The 22,547-nt window shown below is 45.0% G+C and overlaps 1 protein-coding gene across 3 annotated transcripts in view; it reads right to left on the reverse strand.

Annotated features, from left to right (window-relative positions):
- Positions 1 to 7,130: 7,130 nt before the first annotated feature.
- The window catches only part of SLC39A14 (solute carrier family 39 member 14), a 48,196-nt gene continuing 32,779 nt past the window's right edge, over positions 7,131 to 22,547 (reverse strand). For 2 of the 3 annotated variants that reach the window (XM_036241331.1, XM_036241329.1), the window contains 8 exons: positions 21,934 to 22,211; positions 20,019 to 20,205; positions 16,969 to 17,138; positions 14,900 to 15,022; positions 13,729 to 13,917; positions 13,396 to 13,603; positions 12,146 to 12,330; positions 7,131 to 10,096 (listed from right to left, as the gene is read on the reverse strand). In XM_036241331.1, the coding sequence (XP_036097224.1) occupies positions 9,950 to 10,096; positions 12,146 to 12,330; positions 13,396 to 13,603; positions 13,729 to 13,917; positions 14,900 to 15,022; positions 16,969 to 17,138; positions 20,019 to 20,205; positions 21,934 to 22,197 (1,473 nt within the window). In that variant the 5' untranslated portion in view covers positions 22,198 to 22,211 and the 3' untranslated portion in view covers positions 7,131 to 9,949. The remainder of the gene's footprint in view (positions 10,097 to 12,145; positions 12,331 to 13,395; positions 13,604 to 13,728; positions 13,918 to 14,899; positions 15,023 to 16,968; positions 17,139 to 20,018; positions 20,206 to 21,933; positions 22,212 to 22,547) is intronic. The other variant, XM_036241330.1, reaches the window with a different exon arrangement.

Raw genomic sequence — 22,547 nt, forward strand, 5'->3', positions numbered from 1 at the left:
TATAAGCAGTGTTTTGAACTCAGCATCTGTTAGGTTGCTTATCTCCATTTCACTTAGTTCTTTTCTTGGGGTTTTGTTCTGTTCTTTCATTTGGGACCTGTTTCTTTGTCTCCTCATTTTGGCTGCCTCCCTGTGTTTGTTTCTATGTATTACTTAACGAGAGGTATGGGGCTAGTGGAGACCAGATGCTGCTTGTTTGAAAGAATTTAGGAAAACTTGAAGCAGGATCCAAGACAGACCAATCCTATGGTTAAGCAAGTGGCAACAGTTTGGGTGGGCCTGAAAGTTGGGTGGGGGCAGGGCCTCGGGGAGTCACCAGGGTGGCCGATACTCTTTCACTCATAACCCTGGGCTAGTAAGTTTGCATTCATTCTTATTTATCTTTATTTGCTTCTAAAGGCACCAATTTTCTAAGAACTTTTTTTTTTATCCTCACCTGAGGACATTTTTCGATATTTTGTTCAGATAAGAGTGGGAGGGAGAGAGGGAGGGAGAGAGAGAGAGAGAGAGAGAGAGAGAGAGAAACATTGACGTGAAAGGGACACATTGAGTGGCTGCCACCCACACGACCCAACCAGGGCCAGGGAGAAACTGCAACTGAGGTACGTGCCCTTAGTGGAAACCGAACCCGGGTCTCTCCGGACCGCAGGCCGACGCTCTAACCGCTGAGCCAAACTGGCCAGGGCTCTAAGAACTTTCTTAAAGTTACTTATAAGGCCACCTTAAAATTTCTAGTGTGGGGTGGGGGGGTGGGGAGCAGGATATTTTATCAGCTAAATCAAGGTAGTTTTCAAGCAAAATTTTATTTTATTTAATTATTTTCATTAATTTGTTTTTGTTACAGATGTTTCTCCTTTTTCCCCCATTGACACCTTCCTCCCCATCCTCCCACCCCTTCCCCAGCTTTGTTGTCTATGTCCATGGTTACACATACATGCATATAAGTTCTGTGGTTTATCTCTCCCCCCCCCAACACCCCTTCTTCTGGGGGTTGTCAGTCTGTACCCCACTTCTATGTCTCTGGGTCAGTTTTGCTCATCGTTTGTTTAGTTCATTATATTCCACAAATCAGTGAGATCATGTGATATATTTGTCTTTCTCTGCTTGGCTTATTTTGCTTAACATTATACTCTCCAGGTCCCTCCATGTCATCTCAAATTATAAGAGATCTTTCTTTCTTACAGATGCATAGTACTCCACTGTGTACATGTACCACAGCCTTTTTTATCCACTCACCTACTGATGGACACTTGGGCTGTTTCCAGATCTTAGCTATTGTAAATAGTGCTGCTATGAGCATGGGGGTACATACATTTTTTCTGATTGGTGTTTCAGGCTTCTTAGGGTATATTCCTAGAAGTGGGATCACTGGGTCAAATGGCAGTTCCATCTTTAATTTTTTGAGGTAACACCATAGTGTTTTCCATAGTGGCTGCACCAGCCTGCATTCCCACCAGCAGTGTACTAGAGTCCCCTTTTCTCCACACCCTCGCCAACACTTGTTTGATGATTTGTTGATGGTGGCCATTCTGACAGGTGTGAAGTTATATCTCATAGTTGTTTTAATTTTCCAAGCAAAATTTTAATGTATGAACCAAGGAATGCAAAGTAGTTTTCTATTAGGCTAAATAGAGCATAACTAGGAAAATAGATTTGTACAAGTAAATATAACACACCCTAAAATCAAGTGGATACAATGTTGAGATCTCTACTATTTAGCTTTTATCTACCCTTTTAGTTAGGATACATAATTGAACCATCTATGTTGAAAAAGCAATTTAACTTTTTAATTGTTTTTTTTTATCCTTATCCGAGGACACTTTTCCATTTATCTTCAGATAGAATGGGAAGGGGGGGGGAGAGAGAGAGAGAGAGAAACATCGATGCAAGAGAGACATATCAATTGGCTGCCTCCTGCACGACCCCAACTGAGGCTGGGGACCAAACTGCAACCCAGGTATGTGCCCTTGACCAAAATCGAACCCATGACTCTTCTGTCTTCAGGCCGACACGCTTTAACCACTGAGCCAAACTGGCCAGGGCAGCAGTTTAATTTTTTAAAATAGGTTTTTCCAGAAAAGAACAATTTAAACTTAATTTCACTCCTGCTCATGCAATTTTCAAAAGAAGGGGGTAGGGGAAATATTTGGAAAATTACTATAAAATGCTTAAAATGTGTGAATTTGGCAGCATGAGATGTTTATTTTCAAGGGTCATGTCAATAGAACAACCAGACACTGGCCTTAAATGAGCTTGTTTTATTATCCTCAAGACGTTATAGGGAATATTCCACTTAAAATAATCTCCCATTGTGGGAGGATACAGATCAAAGAGACTTTTCCCTTTCTTACTAGCATCTATAATTAAAGACCTAATCCTTTATCCTACAGGAAAAGTCTCCTTTATTGAATTTGTTGTTTTTCTTCCCCTTAAAGCCCACAAGGTTAACATCATGTTTTGTAAAAAAATTTTCATCTAACTAACTAGTGTATCATTCTTAAATTTTGATGCATTTAAAACTAACTAAGCAGCATGCTTGCCCTGCATCCAGGGCCCTGCTACCTTCTGAGTATTTGCACCAGGTGGCAGTATATGGGCCCAGTTCCAACTACAGCACAGGCAGCAAACAGGACAACCCCACTGAAGACGCTGGCAGTTGTGGGAGGAAGAAGGGTGAATTTACCGATTTACAGGTGGGTCTGCAAGGAGCAGTGGCTGCTTAGTGGTAGTAGACAGCAACAACCAATGTATCTAGTTTTCTCCAATGAGGGCCAGTTCAAGTTCCGCTCTGGGGTCTGAGGGCACTCACCTGGGCAGCTGCAGTGCTCCACAGATGTGGCAGTAGACACCAATGGAGACATTATTGTGATAGACAATAGCCTTGGGTCAGCAACCTTTTCCTTGAGGGCAAGTTCAAGGCCAAGATTAGAGAGGGCAGCCTCATGGGCTCCAAGGGAGTGGTCCTAGACCTGAATGGACAAATCATTGTGGTTGACAAGAATGTGTCTTCAGCCTTGGCCAGTTTGGCTCAGCGGTTAGAGCATTGGCCTGCGGCCCCAAGAGTCCCGGGTTCGGTTCCCACTAAGGGCATGTACCTCAGTTGCAGTTTGTCCCTGGCCCTGGTTGGGTCGTGTGGGTGGCAGCCACTCGATGTGTCTCTTTCACATCGATGTTTCTCTCTCTCTTCCTCTCTTTCCCTCCCACTCTATTTGAGCAAAAAAAAAAAAAAAAAGGAAAAATGTTCTTGGGTGAGGATAAAAAAAAATGAAGAATGTGTCTTCACCTTCCAGCCCAATGCCAAACTGGATGGCCATCTTGGGGGATGTGGGGTCACTGACAGCTGGGCTCTATTTTGTGGCTATGAACAAGTATGAAATTATAGTGATGGAACTGAAGGGGTACAGTGCCAGTAGAGAGTTCCTCTTCAAGTTTGGCTTCAGTGGCAAGGGCAGTGGGCAGTTCAGCTCCCGCACGGGTGTGTTTATGGCCTGCAATCGGAACATCCTATAGCTTACCCAGGCAACATCTGCATCCAGGTATCTGGTATTTCTGGGTCCTTCCTGTCCTACATCAACACAGTGTAGGGCCCATAGGGCCTGGCACTGACCTCGGATCCCTGTGATGGTGACCAATGCTGAGAACCACTGCTATAAGACCTATGCTACCTTCAGCAGCTGCACAGGGACACTGCCTTGCTCACAGAGGGACAGACATAGGGGTGATTGGACAAAAGGGTGTAGCCAGAAGGTGGGCCAAACCTGGCATCACTAAATGTGGCCTGTGGACGTTGGTGTACCTGGTGCCTTCCTGTTCAGCATCTCCCAACCCCATGGTTGCATCTTATTCTTGCTTTGGTGACTGGGTAGGCCTGGACTATAGTCCCAAGGCTATGTGCAGAGCTCCTCCCATTACACACCTCCTGTCCCCTCAGGCTCCCTACACCCCAGCTGGGAGCCCAAACAGCCTCTTACCCCAGGGTGGAAGCCACTCTGGTTGTCTCCCTACCACCCCAATATACAGAGACTGTAATAGTTCACCTCCCATGTTAAATGTGTTCACAAGATAAGAAAAAAAGTACCAAATGCAGAATAATATATATAAGCCATTTCACATTTAGAATTATTCAACAAAATAATTGTCAGGGGCCTCTACTAGGAATTTCCTGATAGCTTTCTATTACATGTTTATTTTTAAAAAGTAGGATAATTGCCTAAGTTTATTCTGAGGCAACCTCCATGTTCCAAAGATCTATAAGCAAACCACAGATGAAGGGGGGTGGAAATCCAGAGCTTAGTGGAAGAACCACTTCTTGGTTTATGATTGTCAGAGTGGGGACACTTTGGGTTATTCCTTAACTATAATTGATGCTATACTGAGAATCCCACCCACTGCCAGGGTCAAAGGTTGCTGTTATACAGGAAGGGTAGTCTGTTAACTCCCTTCCTTCATTTAAAATAAACCCTGAATAGACTTCTGGCAAGTAGGGGTTTGTGATATTGGAGAGAAAAATGGTTTTTGGCTAGCAGCTCTAAACAAACTTAGCCAAAGGCTGATAAGGACCTATGAATCTTTTCCAACCATCATTTTTTTCTACTTTAAATAGAATGTAATTCATTTTACTTTAGAAGAATGAAAGGGATTTATTCTGGGATTCAAACTTATCTTTCTTCAGAAGTCTAAGTATTTCATATTAAAGGACTGAGTACAATTTTTTTTTTCTTTATTGATTTTAGAGAGAAAGGGAGAGGGAGAGAAACATCGATGAGAGAGAACATCAACTGGCTGCCTTCTGCATGCTACCCCCTCCCCCCCTTAGATTGGCCCACAACCCAGGCATGTGGCCTGAAAGGAATTGAACCAGTGACCTCCTGGTGCATGGGGTGATGCTCAACCACTGAACCATACCAACTGGGCCCAAATCTTTTTTTATTATTATTTTTTAAATCCTCATCCGAGGATATTTTTACATTTATATTCATAGAGTGGGAGGGAGAGAAAGAGAAACATTGATGTGAGAGAGATGCATCGACTGGTTGCCACCCACATGACCCCAACCGGGGCCGGGGACAAACCACAACAGAGGTACATGCCCTGGTTGGAATCAAACCCAGGACTCTTTGGTCTGCAGGCTGATGCTCTAACCGCTGAGCCAAATTGGCCAGGGCAGGGTCAAAAAATCTTTTAGATGAGCATTTTGTTTTCCCACAAATCTAAAGCCCTGTGTCCACATTTGGTGTCTTGCATTATTTCTTGAAATGGATTTTGCTCAAATCAGATCTTAGCATCACTGAATGGTAAAGAAGAGCATGCAGAAGCAATATGGTAGCTCCTTTGCCTTCCACCAGAAAGGTCCTAAATGGCTTAGCTGGTTAGGAATATTACAAAGACATGGCTAAGATCAGTTTTAATCTTAATGATGTTTATTTTGCTCAGCTCTGTTCTACATGGGCCACAATCAGCTCTCTCAAACTTCTGTTTCTAAATAAAGGAGGACCAGGTAACAAGGCATAAGCAAAACAACACCAGAGATGGGAAAACAACAGAACTGCTGCAAGACAAAAGCAGCACTTCATTTGGTCTTTTCATTCATTCCTTCTGTGTGACAGGTGCTGAAATCACAGAAGGAAACCAGATATAGTTTCACCCAGAAGGGACTTGGTGTGTAAAGAACAACATCAATTACGATTTAAATCCAGTAACAGGTGTGTGCAGGGAGGCACCAATCCCAGCCTGGGAAGGCTCTCTAGGGGTGACACTAGCCAGAGGATAGAGTGAATGTCATTGTGAACAGCAGATGGTAGTTTAATATAGTAGCTAGTTAACGCAATTTAAAAGACCAATATGAGCCACTTAATCTATTGAATTTTAAAAAGTGGAAGGACTGCCCTGTCCAAAGTGGCTCAGTTGGTTGGGTGTCCACACACCAAAATGTTGTTGGTTAGATTCCCGGTCAGAGCACATGCCCAGGTTGTGGGCTAGATCCCCAGCAGGAGGTGGCTGCTTGATGTTCTGCTCTCACATCTACGTTTCTCTCTCTAAAAAAAAAAATCAATAAAAACATATTTAAAAAAATAAAGTAGAAGGACTCAGCAATAGGCATTGGGGAGCCTCTAATGTATATAGAAGTAAGATAGCAACAATTCTTTTATCTTACTGCTCATTTTTTTCCTTTATTGATTTGAGAGAGGGAGAAGGAAGAGGAAGAGATGAAAACATTGATGAGAGAGAACATCCACTGGCCACCTCCTGCATGCCCCCCACTGGGGATCGGGCCCACAACCTGGGTATGTGCCCTGACCGGAAATCGAACTGGTGACCTCTTGGTGCATGGGTGGACGCTCAACCACTGAGCCACACTGGCTGGATTTTACTGCTCATTTTTAGTGTCAAACAAATTCCTGGTCCTATGACTAACTATAAATAAGGAAAAGTTTAGAATTTGTCTTATGACAGGATTTTTCCCTGTAAGACTTACAGATGTGGTTTATATGAACCAAATATACACTCAAAGTTTTATTTTTTATCCTTACCCGAGGGCACTTTTTTTTTTTTTTTTTGCATTTATCTTCAGATAGAGCAAGAGGGAGAAAGAGAGAGAGAAACATCAACGTGAGAGAGACACACATTGACTGGCTGTCACCCACATGACCCCAACTGGGCTGGGGACAAACTGCAACCAAAGTACATGCCCTTAGTGGGAACTGAACCTTAGGTCTCTCTGGACCAGAGGCTGACGCTCTAACCGCTGAGCCAAACTGGCCAGGGCTACCCTCAAGTTTTAAATTGTGGAAAAGTGTGACGAAAGCTCTTCTTAGGAAACACTACAGTTCTATAATGCAATGTCAGTGGAGTCACAGGCCCTATAAAAGGTAAACTAATCATTTAAAGTGAGCATGTTATATTTGAGGTTCCTTCTAAAATCTCCTCTCCAAATGTAAGCTGGACCAATAAAACAAAGCTTTGACGTCAGTGAGACACCATCGCCACCTTGTGTTCAACAGGCTTCATTGCACCCACATTATTGTAAAAGATCCACACAAGATTCAACAGTTACAGAATATAGCTTTATTTATACTCTTACAAATAAAACATTTAAAATCCATATAACTTATTTCTTTTCTAATTTATCCTCATAACTCCTGAGTTATTTTTAAAAATACTGTGATGGAACTGCAGAACTGTAAAAGGAAATATGAACAATAAAAACCTCTCGCAAAAATCAAACAGCTTTTCATTTTTAAGCAGATTTTCAGCATACTACCATCTCTTTGGAAGAAGACTTACTAAAAATAGGTCTTAGGATACCCAACCAAAAAAGCTTCCTTTTTTAAAACCCAGGGTGAATGACTAATGAAGGAAAAAAGCCCCAAGCTGACACTAGACACAAAGGCCTTTGGAGGCAAAAGACAGAAGGTAACCTGCATGGCAGGGTGAGGGTGAGAAGCAGCAGAACACCTACTCCCGGTTCACTGCTCCTGCACATGACATAGACTTTGCTTGCTCCTGTTAATAGGAGCTGGTCCATCTGGGGACAAAGAGGTCAAAGATGCTCAATGCCAGGGGTGCAAAAGCCCTCAAAATTCACTACCCTCAGGCTTCTAATATATACAAATGCTTTTAAAACAGCAAATTCAACACTTAAAATTCCAAAAGAAATTGCCACATCTTCAACTCATGAGGCAAGTCTGTTGCTGATGGCAACAAACAATTGCAGGATTTGAGTGTTTTCTCCCTTCCTAAGCTCCAGCCAGGACTGGCCCCTGGACTAACTACAGTCTGAAGAGAATTTCCCTTGAAGCAGCTATCTATGAAAAGAAGGTTCTTAATACATATGTGCACAGAAAGGGAAAGCACCCTACTTCAAATTTTTTTTCTAATTTGTTGAAGAGTATATTTTTGAACTTTTCTAAAACTAGAAACCCACTAATCCTAACTTAGTACTTCACTTCAAGAATAATGGTATTTGTAAGGAATGATCTATAGGGAATGCTACAATTATAAATTTAATACATTAATGTGAGTTAAGGAAAACAAAATCTTCTAAAGTGTTGAAGTTTGAGTGTCATTTTCTGCTAGCTCATGAAAGCAACTTGAGAAAAATAAAACAGAAAATACAAAGAATCAGTAACAGTAACAATGATAATACAATATAAAGTTAGATTCCAACATTCAAGGAATTGGTTCTTTGGTACAACTGGACCATAATCCTATCAGGAGACAGTCCTGATATTTAATCTAGAATCTTGATAATTGTTTTCTTCCTCAGTCCATTCTCAAATCTACCAAAGTTAACAGGCAAGAAAAGGAGAAAAACTCACAAAGCAGTTTTCCTGCTCATGTTTTTTAAGAATATTCCTGGTTTGAGGGGTGTTTCCCAAGAAAAAACAAAACAAAACAAAATAGAGGCTGTTTTTAATTTCTGTACAGTGAAAAGTTTTTCTGTGTAAGAAGAGAAAAACTCACAGGTGTTGGCAATGAACCAGCACTCGTCAGTCATGCACACCAATCAGTTTCTAACACGATCCCTGGGCTGCAGCTGTGGGCACCACTGAGAAAGGCTTCTGGAGAGACTGGCTCCCCAAAGTGGCTAAGGAATCTCACATTATCAATATGATAATAATAAATCAATTCACCTAGTGAACCTGGAGATTAGCTAGCTCCCCTTGAAGCCAGAGTTCTGAGAGGAGGGCTCCACAGTGCCTGAGCTGGTCTACAGTCTCACAGACAAGCCTATCAATCCATTTGCTGAAGAGAGAGCAGTATCAGTACAGGAATTGTCTGTTCATGTTTTGGGTTAAGAAGGGTAACCTAGACAGTGCTGTTTAAAACCCATTCACAGTGTATTCAGTAGGTCCTCTGTTCTGCACACATCTGCAGAGCCCAACCAAGTTCTGGACCTTAGGTCTCAGAGTTCTATTATTCCTGCAATGAGCAAATCCTAAATGGTGTCTGCACTGATCCCCTTCTGGTACCCTTGTCCAAAAGAGCAAAAGCTGCACTCTGATTCCACAAGTCAACTTGCCACTTTTCAGCAGATGTGTTGGCCAGGGGAGGAAAATGTGTGCAATCTCCCCTCTAAAACCAGCATCATGAATGTGCTCAAAATGTGCTTCTAGGGAGGCAGCTGAAAAGTCTCAGAGGAAGGTAGTGGGGAATGGCAGGTGGAAATCACGGCAAAACCAGTCGATTGTTCGCAGGGCCCCCTTCTCGGCTTTCCATTGTTAGGGTTATTCTGGAAGAAGGGGAGGTCCAGGCAACTGCCCTAAGCACCAACTCTCCTGGATGGCCCCCAGATGAAGCCACAAAATCAACACCCAACATCCCAGCCGGCACCAGCAACTGTCAGGACAGGTCACACCATGACTTCTACCTTCCCTCACACTCAAGATGATCCGGCCAGACTCTTCTGTTCTCTGAGAAAATAGGCAATTGAACTGACAGAAAAGATAGGAGGAACTTGTCTCCTATACCTTTTCTGTAAAAAATCCACTTAAAAAGAGGTCGTCCAAGGATACACATTTAGATTCTTGGGCCCCAAACTATAGATTCACTTCCTGATATTTCTAACCAGGCTATGAGTGCTGCCTATATTTTTGCACTGTGAGGCAAAGGATCCAAAATCTCTCAGCATTGGTTCAAAGAGAAAGGGGCCAGGGTAACCAGAGAAAAAAAATTAGACTTGTCTTCTAAGCTGCATTTAGGTTCCAGAGTCACTCTAGAAGGCGGGAGAGGAAAGAGAGAGGTGCTCCCTGGAGACTGTTACCAGGCAGCTTATTACTAGCACAGAGCATTTTAAAAACAGCTGGACATTTAAGTGCAGGAATACAGTCTGTGTCACAGCTTTTAACACGACTGCCTCTCCCGAGGAGCTTCGTGGATGCCGAGTCCAAGGGTCAGGGATCAGGCAGCCAAGGGCCCGACTTCCAATTGCTCTGATTCCTTCAGGGCCCTAGCCGATCTGGATCTGTCCCGAGTACATGGTGAGAAGCAGCATGATGGCAAAACCAGTCAAGAGGCCCAGGTTCTGGATGACAAAGGGGACCAACATGCTGCCCTTCCTTTCATCCTCCAGGGAGACTTCATTCATCTCAGGGAACTGAGAAAGAAGAAAAAAAAACAAGAGAGCTGAAGTTCCTTTCCTAACTTTGTACTTCTAGGAGAAGTCAGTGCAATATAGATATTATATTTAATAATTATCCTATATTATTAATATTTATATACTATAGTAACAATTAGTATATGACTATTAAAATAGTTATTGTGGTAAAAATTACATAATATGTAAGATATAGATAGATAGATATAGCAAATGGTTTACAAAGAAAATGAACAGCAATAGCCTCTAGAACTTGAATATAACAGGCTTTCTCCACGGTGGTTACCAGTACAGCTGACCCCTGAACATGGGGGTTAGGGGCACTGACCCTCATGCAGTTGAAAATCCACATGTAACTTGACTTCCCCCAAACTTAGCTGCCCCACGGTATCATGGAGGATTAGTTCCAGGAACCCCTCCCACACCACAGATACCAAAATCTGTGGACATTCAAGTCCCCTATGTAAAATGGCTCAGAACAATGCATATAGTTGGCCCTCCACATCCAGGGATTCCCTACTGCAGTCTGAGAGCAGTACGGTATTTATTGAAAAAAAATCCATGTACACATGGACCCGGCACAGTTCAAATCCTTGTTGATCAAGGGTCAACTGCACCTTACAACTATTGAGTAAAACAAAGTACTACACATGCATGTAGTCCTAGATGTGCTTAGGTGCTAGCTAAAAATAACTGCTTTGATAAGAATAAAAATTTTTACTGTGATCCTTAAAAAAAACTGCAAAGATCTTTTCGCTATCAAAATGTAATTGTCACCTTTTTGGGAAACTGAGCAACTATGTAAGGGGCCAGAGAGCAGAGCTATGACTCAAGGCCTCTCGCTGCTGGCCAGCTGCTGGTGACAACAAGAAGACCTTCAAATTCAAGTACTGCAAAAAAAATCCTAACCTTGGTGGTCTACTCTCATCATCTCATCAGAAGTATTATTTTCAAAAGCTATAGAACAGTGGTTCTCAACCTTCCTAATGCCATGACCCTTTAATACAGTTCCTTATGTTGTGGTGACCCCCAACCATAAAATTATTTTCATTGCTACTTCATAACTGTAATTTTGCTACTGTATGTCTTAGGTGACCCCTGTGAAAGGGTCATTCAACCCCCAGAGGGGTCGTGACCCACAGGTTGAGAACCGCTGCTACAGATAATAATTCATGCAAACATGCCAAAGAAAATGATGTACCCACAAATAAGGTTAGTTATGCAAAAGATGTGACAATCAGGTATTTCACTAGCAAACTCAAAACTACTTAAAAGGTCATACCAGATGTTAGCAGGCACAATACAATGTACATATCCAGACACTGCTGATATTTGCCATTGATCTATAAATATCTATTCTATAATAGTCCCATTTTATTTATTTTATTTTTTTTGTGGTATGTGCCCTAGCAGAAACCGAACCCAGGACTCTCTGGTCCGCAGGCTGATGCTCAACCACTGAGCCAAACTGGCCAGGGCTATAATACTCCCATTTTAAAGTAAGGACCCTAGAGTTGACTTTAGTAATCATTTTCTTTAAGGACATATGCTAATAGAAACATAAGCTTTTTGTTCTTTAAAATCTAATGTCCCTTCAAAAAGCACTGAATTGTACATCTTTTTTTTTAATCCTCACCTGATGATATTTTCCCATTTTTGTTCAGATACAGTGGGAGGGGGAGAGAGGAAGAGAAAAGGAGAGAGAGAGAGAGAAACATCAATGTGAGAGGGACACTTCGACTGGTTGCCTCCTGCATGACTCTGACCTGGGCTGGGGACGAACCAAAACTGAGGTGAGTACCCTTGACCGGAATTGAACCCAGGACTCTTTGGTCCGTGGGCCGATACTCTCACAGCTGAGCCAAACCAGCCAGAGCTGAATTGTACATCTTAAGTAGGTGAACTGTGTGGTATGTGCATGATTCCTCCATAAAGCTGTTATCAAAAGCTAACTAACTAATGTCTCCTTAGCTGTCTTCCCATCCAGTGACTTCAATAATCCAGTGCAGCTTTGTCATTTCCCCACGCTGTAAATTATGGAAGACTTACCATATCAGCCAGAGAAATATACAAGAACATTCCTCCAGCCAGTGCAAAGATCCAGTTGGCAGAGAAGTGGCTGCCAGCGAGGATGCCAAAGGCCAGACCCACGTAACAGCAGCAGGCGGAAAGGAAGTTGAAGAAGAGTGCTTGCTGGAGGCTCATGCCAGCGTTGAGCAGGATGACGAAGTCTCCTAGGGTGAGGAGAAGAGAGCATGATGAAGTCACACTGCTTAAAGTATGGATAAAGTCTTTGTGAAAATCAAGACAGCCCCAGACATGGGCTCAAACTACAAGACGAAGGCACACCCCTTCATGTCTATCTCTGGACATGCATGTCCAGACAAGAGGCTGAAAATAATGCAAAATAGACAACTAGCAACAGCCTCATTTCTATTCTGATTGATGGTGAAACAGAAGGAGCTTCCCTCCTCACAACCACAATAAATGGTATTTTTAGGAAACACATTTGAAACTGAGGGAAGTTAAGTAATTTGCCCAGTCAGAAGCCAATAAATGGCAAACCCAGGACTTGACCTTGAGTCTCTGAGCCTCCAGAGTCCAGATTTTTTACATTCCCTCTGACAAAATTAAGGGCCTCCCAACAACCCCTGGCTCATTTACTTTCTTCTACCCATCAGACTTCTAACATGCATCTCAGTCTTTGGGAGATTAATAGGATGTAACAAATAATGTATGTTAAGCACTTAGAACAGTGTACGGCATGCAGGAAGTTCCTTTCACTATTTTCCCCTTTTGTCTTCATGATAAATCTATGAGGTAGGTACTGTTATGTATCCCAACATATAGGTGAGGAAGTTAAGCCTCCACAACAACTATTAGTTCAACTGTTAAGAATTACTGGTTAGTCCTGGCTGGTTTAGCTCAGTGGTTAGAGCGTCAGCCCAACGACCAAAGAGTCTCGGGCTCAATCCTGGTCAAGGGCAGGTACCTCAGTTGCAGTTTGGTCCCCGGCCCTGGTCAGGGTCGTGAGGGAGGCAACCAATCGATGTGTCTCTCTCACACTGATGTTTCTTTCTCTCTCTCTCCACCCTCTGAAGATAAATGAGAAAAAAATATATCCTCAGGTGAGGATTGAAAAAAAAAGAATTAGTGGTTAGATTTCACATCGCATAAAGAACATTTTAATTAATTACAACAAGCAATTTGAAGTGGGGAGGAGTCAGCCACATGAAGGGTGCTGGTGCCCATAACAAGGCAGTAAAGTGGAACGGGGTTGGGGGGGCATGTGCACTCACCCAGCTCATGTGGGAACTCCTCACAGAGAATGGCCACTGAGGTGCTGATGCCTTGGAAAACAGACACAGTGAAGGAGGCTCCAATGGCCAGGCCGTCGATGAAATTGTGGAGACCATCACTCAGGGTGATCATCCAGGCCAGAGTGCCAATATCAGAGTAGCGGATGCCTTTCAGCCAATAACAGGCACTTTGGGAAGCCTGCAGATCCTACAAGAAAGGCAGTCCCCACATCCCCAGGTCAGGGGGTGGATGAAGGACCTTCAAGGTAGACCTGAGTCATCAAGGCCACTATCGCTTAAAGGTCCCCACCCAGTGACAGATGGCCAACTGACCTGGACAGACAGTGAGCTCACAATGACCTTCTCGTCCATCACAGGGACCTTGCCATCCAGCTCACTGCTGCAGTGCTGAGGAATCATGTGGTCCAGGTCCCCATTCTGCAGCTTCTCTGTCACCCCCTCCTCCTGGTCCTTCTTGGAAGGAAGTGTCTCAGAGGCATAATGGCTATGTCCATGATGCTGCTGGAGGGACCACAAGGAACTGTGAGACACTCACCAAAACCATAAGGTTTCTTGAGACCTGCTTTGAGTCAATGCTCTGAGTCCTAGAGAGACCCCATTCCCACCACCAGAAAAAAAAAACACAAGCAGGCAACACCCTCAGAAACCCAGGGTCTACTACAGAGCTGAACCAAGCTAAATGCAAGGGCCTGGCATAGGACAGGTATCAAAGCAGTGACCACAGGGCCCGCATTCATTCCAGAGAGGCAGCACTGCTCAAAACATTTAGAGCTTCTTCTTTGCAACAGCTAATTGTATTCAAGTCAGCAACTATTTTGGGAATAACTGCATAAGAGACACTAAAGGTGTTTTTCTGGATCTATACTAGAATAATCAGTCTCATTTCTTTGTGGCCATACACAGTGCATGTCCATATCCAGCCCCTCCTTTGTCTTCTAAAGGTATAAAAGTATGTTAAGGGGCCCTGGACAGTTTGGCTCAGCGGATGGAGCCTCGGCCTGTGGACCGAATAGTACCAGGTTCAGTTTCCGTTAAGGGCATGTCTCTTGGTTGCAGTTTGTCCCCAGCCCCAGTTGGGGTTGTGTGGGTGGTGACCAGTCGATGTGTCTCTCTCACATCGATGTTTCTCTCTCTCTTCCCCCCTCTCTCCCTCCCGCTCTATCCATAGATAAATGCAAAAAAAATGTCCTCGGGTGAGCATAAAAAAAAAAGTATGTTAAGAAAATCATTTAGAATAAAACAGAAGGAATAAATTACTGCCTAGTAAAAGGCAAATAGGCTAGATCTGGTTTCTGGTACACCCTTGCCCCCTGCTATTATCCTCATGAGGTGAAATGGGGTCTCCTCATGAAACCGGTGGGCGCCGTTCCCCTCTGGAGCCCACTGCAGTGGTGCTGAGGTGACCCACCACCACGACACACAAGCACTTCGGAGACAGATGCTTTCCCCAGGAGCACCTCCTTTACCGACAACTGGGCCTCACCTTGTCTTTCTGCTTAAGGAGCATTTTCAAGATCTTCTCTGTGAAAAAGAAAAGATAGAAACCCCCAAACACCACTGCAGACTTGGAGACATAATAATCCTCCAAAGGGTTGAAACCAAAAGCCTGTGGACCCAGGAAAAGAAAATGAGTTTAAGAAAATAAATCATCTCCATAGGACCCCTCCCTTCTCTTAACTATGTCTGTGTGTACGAAAGGAGACAAGCACACGGGGACACTGTCATCTACCCATCTCCTTTCCAGGGAAAACTAACTCCTGATGTTTCCCAAATGTCCCATCACCAGGCCTGTTAGGTTCTCTCTAGCTTATTTTCTGGTGCAAAAGACAAATCATCTTCAGAACTGTACTGTCAGGAAGAACAGTCTGGAGACAGTTTTCTGCTTTTAATGAGAACTGTCTCCATTTCTCCATTTATTTCACTCTGCCGGCAAATTCCACATTTAAAGAGATTTGTGTTTATTTTCATTTTTATCTCATGTCCCTACATGACCTGCCTGTACACACAAACAGAGGTGGTGTAATTATACTTTCTAAAATGGGAAATCCATTCCCCAGTTAAATACTAAGGATTGCGGCACCTTCCTGACCACAGACTTCCCAGTGACCACAAGGCCGAGAGAGAAAGCAGACCATGTTGCTGCATGAGTCAATTTTGGGGGTTTTGAGTTCTATCTGTAAACTCTAACTTATTATAGGGGGAAAAACAGAATCCACTGGAGAATAGACAGAAGAAAGCAGGAGAACTTCTTTCTCAGGGATGCTCCTGACCTGTGGGGGGCCTCGGGAAAGAGTCCGGTGACCTGCTCCTTAGTTTTCTGACAGGAAACTGCCCTCTTAAGAGAATGAACTCCAGCCTTCTCATGAATGGTCCAAGATCAAAGTGACTGTAAGTACCAAGAACTATTGCCTGAAAGGTAAGTGTTTTTCCTTTCCACTTTTAAGGGACAAAATGTGATTTCCACCCATCCATTTGTATAGTTTTCTAAGAGACATAAAGGTCAAGTTCTAGAGTAGAAACAACACATTTGGGTCAATTTCCAGGACTGTCCAATCAGCTTAGGGAAAGTGCAGTAAAAATAGGCAACAGTTCCCCACAAACAGCAAAACGAAGGGCAGAGGACAAGAGCATATGGCTTCAGGAATCACTACCTGGCCGCTGAAATACTGCTCTTGTTCAGGTCCGATTCCTTATCTGACAAATGAGTAAAACATTACTTGTTCTCTAGATATCACAGTTTATCTAAGGACCTACTAGGAAAATAGAACCACATCTTGGGAAAACAACATGTTAGAAGCAGCACGTGGCGTCATCTCTGTGCTCAGCTGCGGCCTGTCTGGGCCTGTCAGACCACCTATGGTGAAATGCTCGTGCTTACTGACATCAGCCGGTCTGCTGTAGAGATGACACCAAATCAGATGCAACTTCTCCAGGGCTGTCTGCCAAGCTTCACAAAGTCTGAACTCCTTCCTCTTTCATGGATGATTTTCTCACTAACCTGGGCCAAGGGGCAAAGATGCCTTCAATGTATATGACACCCGATGGTTCTATGTGGATTACCTTTGCCTCAAATGCCCTACTGAGAACTGATCTTTGTATTGTGACATACAGATTCTGTTGAGATATTTATTTGTTGTGTGCCAAAGCCCTAAATTAGGAGCCGTAAGTGACCTAACTATACTATATCTTTTCACCAACAGTCAGACAGCATTTCCTAGGCATCAGGCATTTTACACATATTAACTCACACAACGCTCATGACATCATTAAGTCTGGCCTATTATTTTCCCCATTTTACATTATGAGGAAACAGAAGACAGAGAGGTTAAGTGACCTGTCATGCCACCTGTCAATAGTGGAGCTTGGATTTGAACCCAGCTCTTAAACCTGTGCTATACTACTTCCTCTAACTCTGCCTAAGTCTTAGCTTCACTTTCCGAAAGGAAAGGACCTCCTTTCTCTGCCTTTCATTGAACTGGAGGGTCCTCCCACTGTGCCCGCTGTCCCCAGGAGACAGTGTGCTCCTGGGTGAGGAGTCCTGGCTTGCCATACCTCAGGGATGAGCTGGAAGAGGGCGTTGGAGTAGAGGGTGCCAATCGCCAGAGCTATGAAGTAGAGCAGCAGCCTCTTGTAAAAGGTCTTCTTCATGAAGGGTACCACACTGGCCCCCATGAGGGAGCAGAGGGAGATGATGGTCACACAGAGGAGACCGTATCCCCACACTGCCATTGGGGGAGAGCCAGCCTCACCCAGGACATGGAGATGGGCAAGTGCCCCACGGCACGGCAACCACCATGTAGGGGAAAGAAGGTGGAGGGGATGGGGCAGCAACAAGGAAGGTTTTGGTGGATATTAACAAAGCCAACAAAAGAAAAAAATCAGAGAGACAAGTAGGGAGGGAGAGAGAGAAATAGAAAATTTGTTAGTGATTCAAGTCTGATAAAATTCCCTTTCATTAACTCAGAAGAAATAAAGAGGAATTCAAGATGGCCTTGGAACTCTGTGGCTCCTGCCCCCACTGCCTTTGGTGGCCCAAGTCACACCTGCTAGCTTGTGTGACTGGCAGGGCCGATACGACCTTGGCACACAGCCATGCATGTGCAGGTCTATCTTGAAGCTGCCAGGGCAGACACTGGACCCAAGGGCTCTCTTTAATAAGAAACAAGAGCAGCTGGAAAGAGACCAATGACTGCTGCCATGTTTGCTTTGTGTACCTGACCCACACCGTGTAGGTAAATGCACCAACACCTGGACTTGGTCTGATGTGCAAAATGCTGCAAAGTGCAGGGCAGAGTAATGGAGAACAAGCAAGGCCCAATGCCCTTGAAATCCAGATTCTTAACTTCTCTAGGTGCTTATTTGTTTGGTTTGGTTTCCTTTGAAATGGCTCCAGTGCAGAGAACAGAGTTCCAAGTCCACCCTGCACAGCACATATTTCCTCTACCATTTCCCAGTGACACACATTCCAGTCTGGACAAAACTGAGCCAGGATGAGGCACTCCCTTGTGAGCCACAGGGCTGGAGTGTGTGCAATTACTGTATTTCCATTCAACAGGCAATGAGGCATTTCATTTAATACAATTATTTTTTGTAAAGTAATAAATTTGACTTCTGGAGCTGAAAAAAATAGCCCGAGATGAGGCCTCCCCTGAGAAGTGCTTCATGGGGGAATTTTGAAACAAGACAGAGACGGTTTATCTAAGCCAGCTTTCTCTCCGCTGTTAGAAGGAACAAACAAGGCCTGGACACTGCATCTGGTGTCTCTTCTGGCTGAGTCTTCTGATTGAGACTGGGCAGCTGCTGACACAGGTTCGTTATGAAAGGTGGCTGCCACCCCCCCCAGGGGATCCCCACATAATCACCTCCCCAGCCTGTCCTTACCTGAGCCAACAGAGGGGGGGGCACTATCAACTTGGGCCTTATTTTTTTTAGCTCCTCAGTGGTCACAATTAAAAAACAAAATTAACAAACATTTCCAAAAAGTCAAGTAAGGGCACCAGGAAGTCAGTCCCATCAGGAGAACGTCAAGATGCAAGGCAGAAAGGATGGAGTGCCCCTTCTCCTTTATCTTGTGATTTTTATTTCATTTGTTTTTGTAGAAAATCTTTGTTCTAGGTTCGGTTCTCTCTGCTATGAATTATGGCCTGACTTTAAAAAAAAAATTGCTCATCTTTTAGGTCAGTTCTACTTATCAGTTGGTAACCTCTTTTCCTTCTGCCTCAGTCCAGATGGATAATCTCTTGGTGGCCACCCCTGAATGCTGTGACAGCCTCCACTTGGAACAAGGTGCACAGAGCACCAAGGGCGTGCATGGAAACCACCGCTGCAGCTTTCCTTTGGAGCCTGCCAACTGGGCTTAGGAAAGGCGCTGAGGCAGGAGGCGAAGATCCCTGACAGAAGGGCAAATGCTGAGAGCCTTGCACTTGACATCACCCGAGGAGGCCAGAGGTGAACCTGGGTGCCACAGGAATGAGAGAAGGCCCTTGAGATCCAGAGTCAGAAGTCATGTGTGTTCCTTGATATGAGGGAGAAGTTAATTTGTTGGGTGGCAGCTGTCAGGTGCCTTAGAGCACAGGGTAGGGGCAGAGTGTGGGCCAGGGAGGCTCAGCAGACGGCCCGGGAAAGAAGACGCGCACAATCTGTTCTACTGCACCTCTGGGATGAGCTGGAAGAGCGCGTTAGAGAACAGCGTTCCAATGGACAGGGCGATGAAGTAAGTGAGCACACGGCTGAAAAACGCTTTCTCTGTGCACGGCAGGATGAGGGCTCCCAGGAGAGAGGCCAGGTTAATCAGTGAAACACTGAGGAAACCAAAGCCCCACACTGTGGAGGAACAAGAACAGACGAGGGCCTCCATTACTGAGGGTGGGGTGCTCCTGCTGCCTGGGCGGCTCACTCTGAATTCAGCTGTAATCAGGGCACACAGAGATCGACCAACCCATCAGTAAATATCTGCTGGGTCCATTTCTTGCTGGGTGCTGTGGAGAAGCCTAAAAAAATACAGCAAAGTTGCTGTCCAGAAGAAGCTTACCTTTTAGATGGAGGCAGGTGAAAACGTGAAAGGCTGAGAGTTAAAGGATGACAGCAGGAAACAATGAGACATGACACAAGAATCTACACACCAGCATGACAGCATTTCAGAAGGGCAATCTGGGCCCGAGGTAATCGTATACACTCACAGACCATGGTGGATCCTGAGGCTGGAGCAGAGGTACTGGGCAGGGGAGGGCAAGAACGATGAAGTGGGCTGACGACAGACCCTGTAAGGTCTGAAACGCTCAATTGAAAAACCAAGGCATTGGCCCCCTTGTAGATTCATGAAAACTAAAGTGGCAAAGTAGCCATAAAAAGCAGTCCATACCTGGGCTGGTCCCAGAGCCCAACACTCACCATTCACTGGCCACACCGGCCCATCTGATAACATGCTGTACCAGTCTTGTAAGTGCAAAGATACCAGTATAATCATCACTCTAATTCGACGCCCCCCCCCCCCGATGTTGATAACCTGGTCACCAGTTAAACACTGAGCATGCAATACTATTGATCAGCAGAGGCCCATGTGAGGACATGCATGGGGACCAGGCCTTCCCATCCCAGCGCACCTTCCACTGTGCTTGGCTTCCCTTCTTCTGTCTCCTCGTTCTCCTCGTTCTCCTGGTTCTCGGAGGAGCAGGCCCGGGAATCCAGCTGCTGGAGGATGGTAGGGCAGAAGTCCTGGAACTCCCTCCTCCCAATCCGTGACTGGTTGCTGAAGTTGTGGGCAGCAAAGAGGGCTCCAGAACTGAAGCACTGAAACAAAGGCAAGGGTGTAGAAAGCCTCTTAGAACCCAAAGTCATACCTTGCCCTAAGGCAGGGACTGACTCAGCCTTCCAAGAGGGAAAAAAAAAGAAGAATTGTCCAAATATCGGTGAATCTGTAAGACTAATATCCAGAGGTGAGAGCAAGGTGGTCCCTCAACTTGAAAAACTGATTAAGTTATCTTAGAGATCAGTCATCGGGTTCACACCTACCCAACATACAACATCTGTAAATGGCTGCCCAGAGGTTCTGAGAGCAACTGAATTCCAATCATTATGACCAGGATGTGTTTTCTAGAAAACATAATGCTATTTGCACACCCGAAGACAGATTCAACCAGGAAGCATATCTGGCTGCACATCACAGCAGCCCAAGGAGCTATTCTATTAGAATGTAGATTCCAGACACTTCTCAGAGTTATTGAGCACTGACATCTACAGAGCATGTGTGGGCCAGCCAGTGGACATGAGCTCTCGGCCCCTTTGGGAGGCAGCAGGGGTTTCTCTCACCCTGTTTCTGTGAAGCACCACTATTTTCCTTCTAATTATAGTTTATACATGTCAGTTTTTAACTGAGTTTGGATTTACATGGGTCTATCTCTAGAGTCAGCCTTCTGGGGCCCCCTCGATCTCTCCAAACTCCACCCTCCTTCAAATCGAAGCTCCAGGACACCTCACCCACAAGCCTTCCTGGACTATTCTAGTGCACACTTATCTCGTCATTTCATTTCTGAATCCTATAATGACTGCCTAATCCACAATATTTAATGCTTCAGGTTAACATCAGCTAACTTTTATCTCAGTTGGTTGAGTTCCCCATCTTGACAGTAACTCCTCTAAACATGACTCATTTTTCTCTATTTCTCACAACACTCAGCACAGGAAACACAGTAGAGCTATAAAGCCATTGCTGGCTGACTTGTATCTGGCTGCCTCAAATAGCCTCAGATTCAGATTAGCCAAGATGATATATGGGAGAAAGAACAGAGAACCAGGAGCCAAAAGGACCTGCTCCTTAGTCCTTGTCCCTCCAAGATTTCACTATGGGGGCCAAATAGACCTGCACCTTAGTCCTTGTCCCTCCAAGATCTCCAAGATCGAGGGGGCCCCAGAAGGCTGACTCTAGAGATAGACCCATGTAAATCCAAACTCAGTTAAAAACTGACATGTATAAACTATAATTAGAAGGAAAATAGTGGTGCTTCACAGAAACAGCGTGAGAGAAACCCCTGCTGCCTCCCAAAGGGACCGAGAGCTCATGTCCACTGGCTGGCCCACACTATGGGACCCTCAGTGTTGTGTCCCTTAAAATGAACATGTTCCACCTACACCTAGAGGTGCTGCGAGGCTCAGCTGGGAGAGAGGGCAAAGGGTTTTGTAATCTACAAACTCTATTAGAAATACTAGCTGCCCGAGGAGCTCCAGCTTACCAGAAGTTGCAGGTGATTCCAGTGCACCTGCAAGGAAGAGTCTGGAGGGCTGAGAACCTCTTCCCAGCTGCCCTTTGGTAATGGTTTCAAAACACCCATGCAGGAGGGCAGGCAGCGCTGCTGGGACTCAGATTTGTTGACTCAGACAACAGATGAAGAAGCACAGGCCTCTCTGCTGTCATCAAGGCTTGGCTACCCCAACCCTGCCTGCACTCAGCAGCTCAGCTCCTGTGCCTGACTGGACTGTGAACCCCGAGAGCAGAGTGCTGAGCAGAGCAGGGAGCCTTACCATGGACAGGTTCCTCTGTCCCTGTAGGGACTGGGTGACATTGTCCCAGCCCACTCCCACATCCAGGTGGTTGAGCAGGGCCTTAAGCTGCTGCAGGGTGAGGCTGTCACCCTCCCCATAGCGATGCATGAGATCCTGCAGGAACGAGTCTGCACTGATAGCTGGCATCTCCGTGGACACAGCATGAGTCTCGGGAGCAGCTGTCCATAAGCTGAGCAGAGTAAGCAGGAAGCAGCTACGGAAGGCTGGGTGTAGCAACTTCATGGTGACAAATAAACCTGCAAGAGCAAAAAGCCAGGTGACAGTGAGGCTTAAGTAACCCACCTCTGCCCTGGCCGGTTTGGTTCAGTGGTTAGAGCATCGGCCTGCAGTCCAGAGAGACCTGAGTTTGGTTCCCGCTAAGGGCACGTACCTTGGTTGCAGTTTGTCCCCCACCCTGGTTGGGTCGTGCGGGTGGCAGCCACTCGATGTGTACCTTTCACGTCGATGTTTCTCTCCCCCCCCGCCCCCCGAACAAAAAAATGGGAAAATGTCCTCGGGTGAGGATAAAAAAAAAGAAAAGAAAAAGAAACCCACCTTTCGGTGCTGGCTAGGTAGCTCAGTTGGTTAGCACG

This window comes from Molossus molossus, unplaced genomic scaffold (genome assembly GCF_014108415.1).
Source record: "Molossus molossus isolate mMolMol1 unplaced genomic scaffold, mMolMol1.p scaffold_m16_p_4, whole genome shotgun sequence".
Taxonomy (NCBI): domain Eukaryota; kingdom Metazoa; phylum Chordata; class Mammalia; order Chiroptera; family Molossidae; genus Molossus; species Molossus molossus.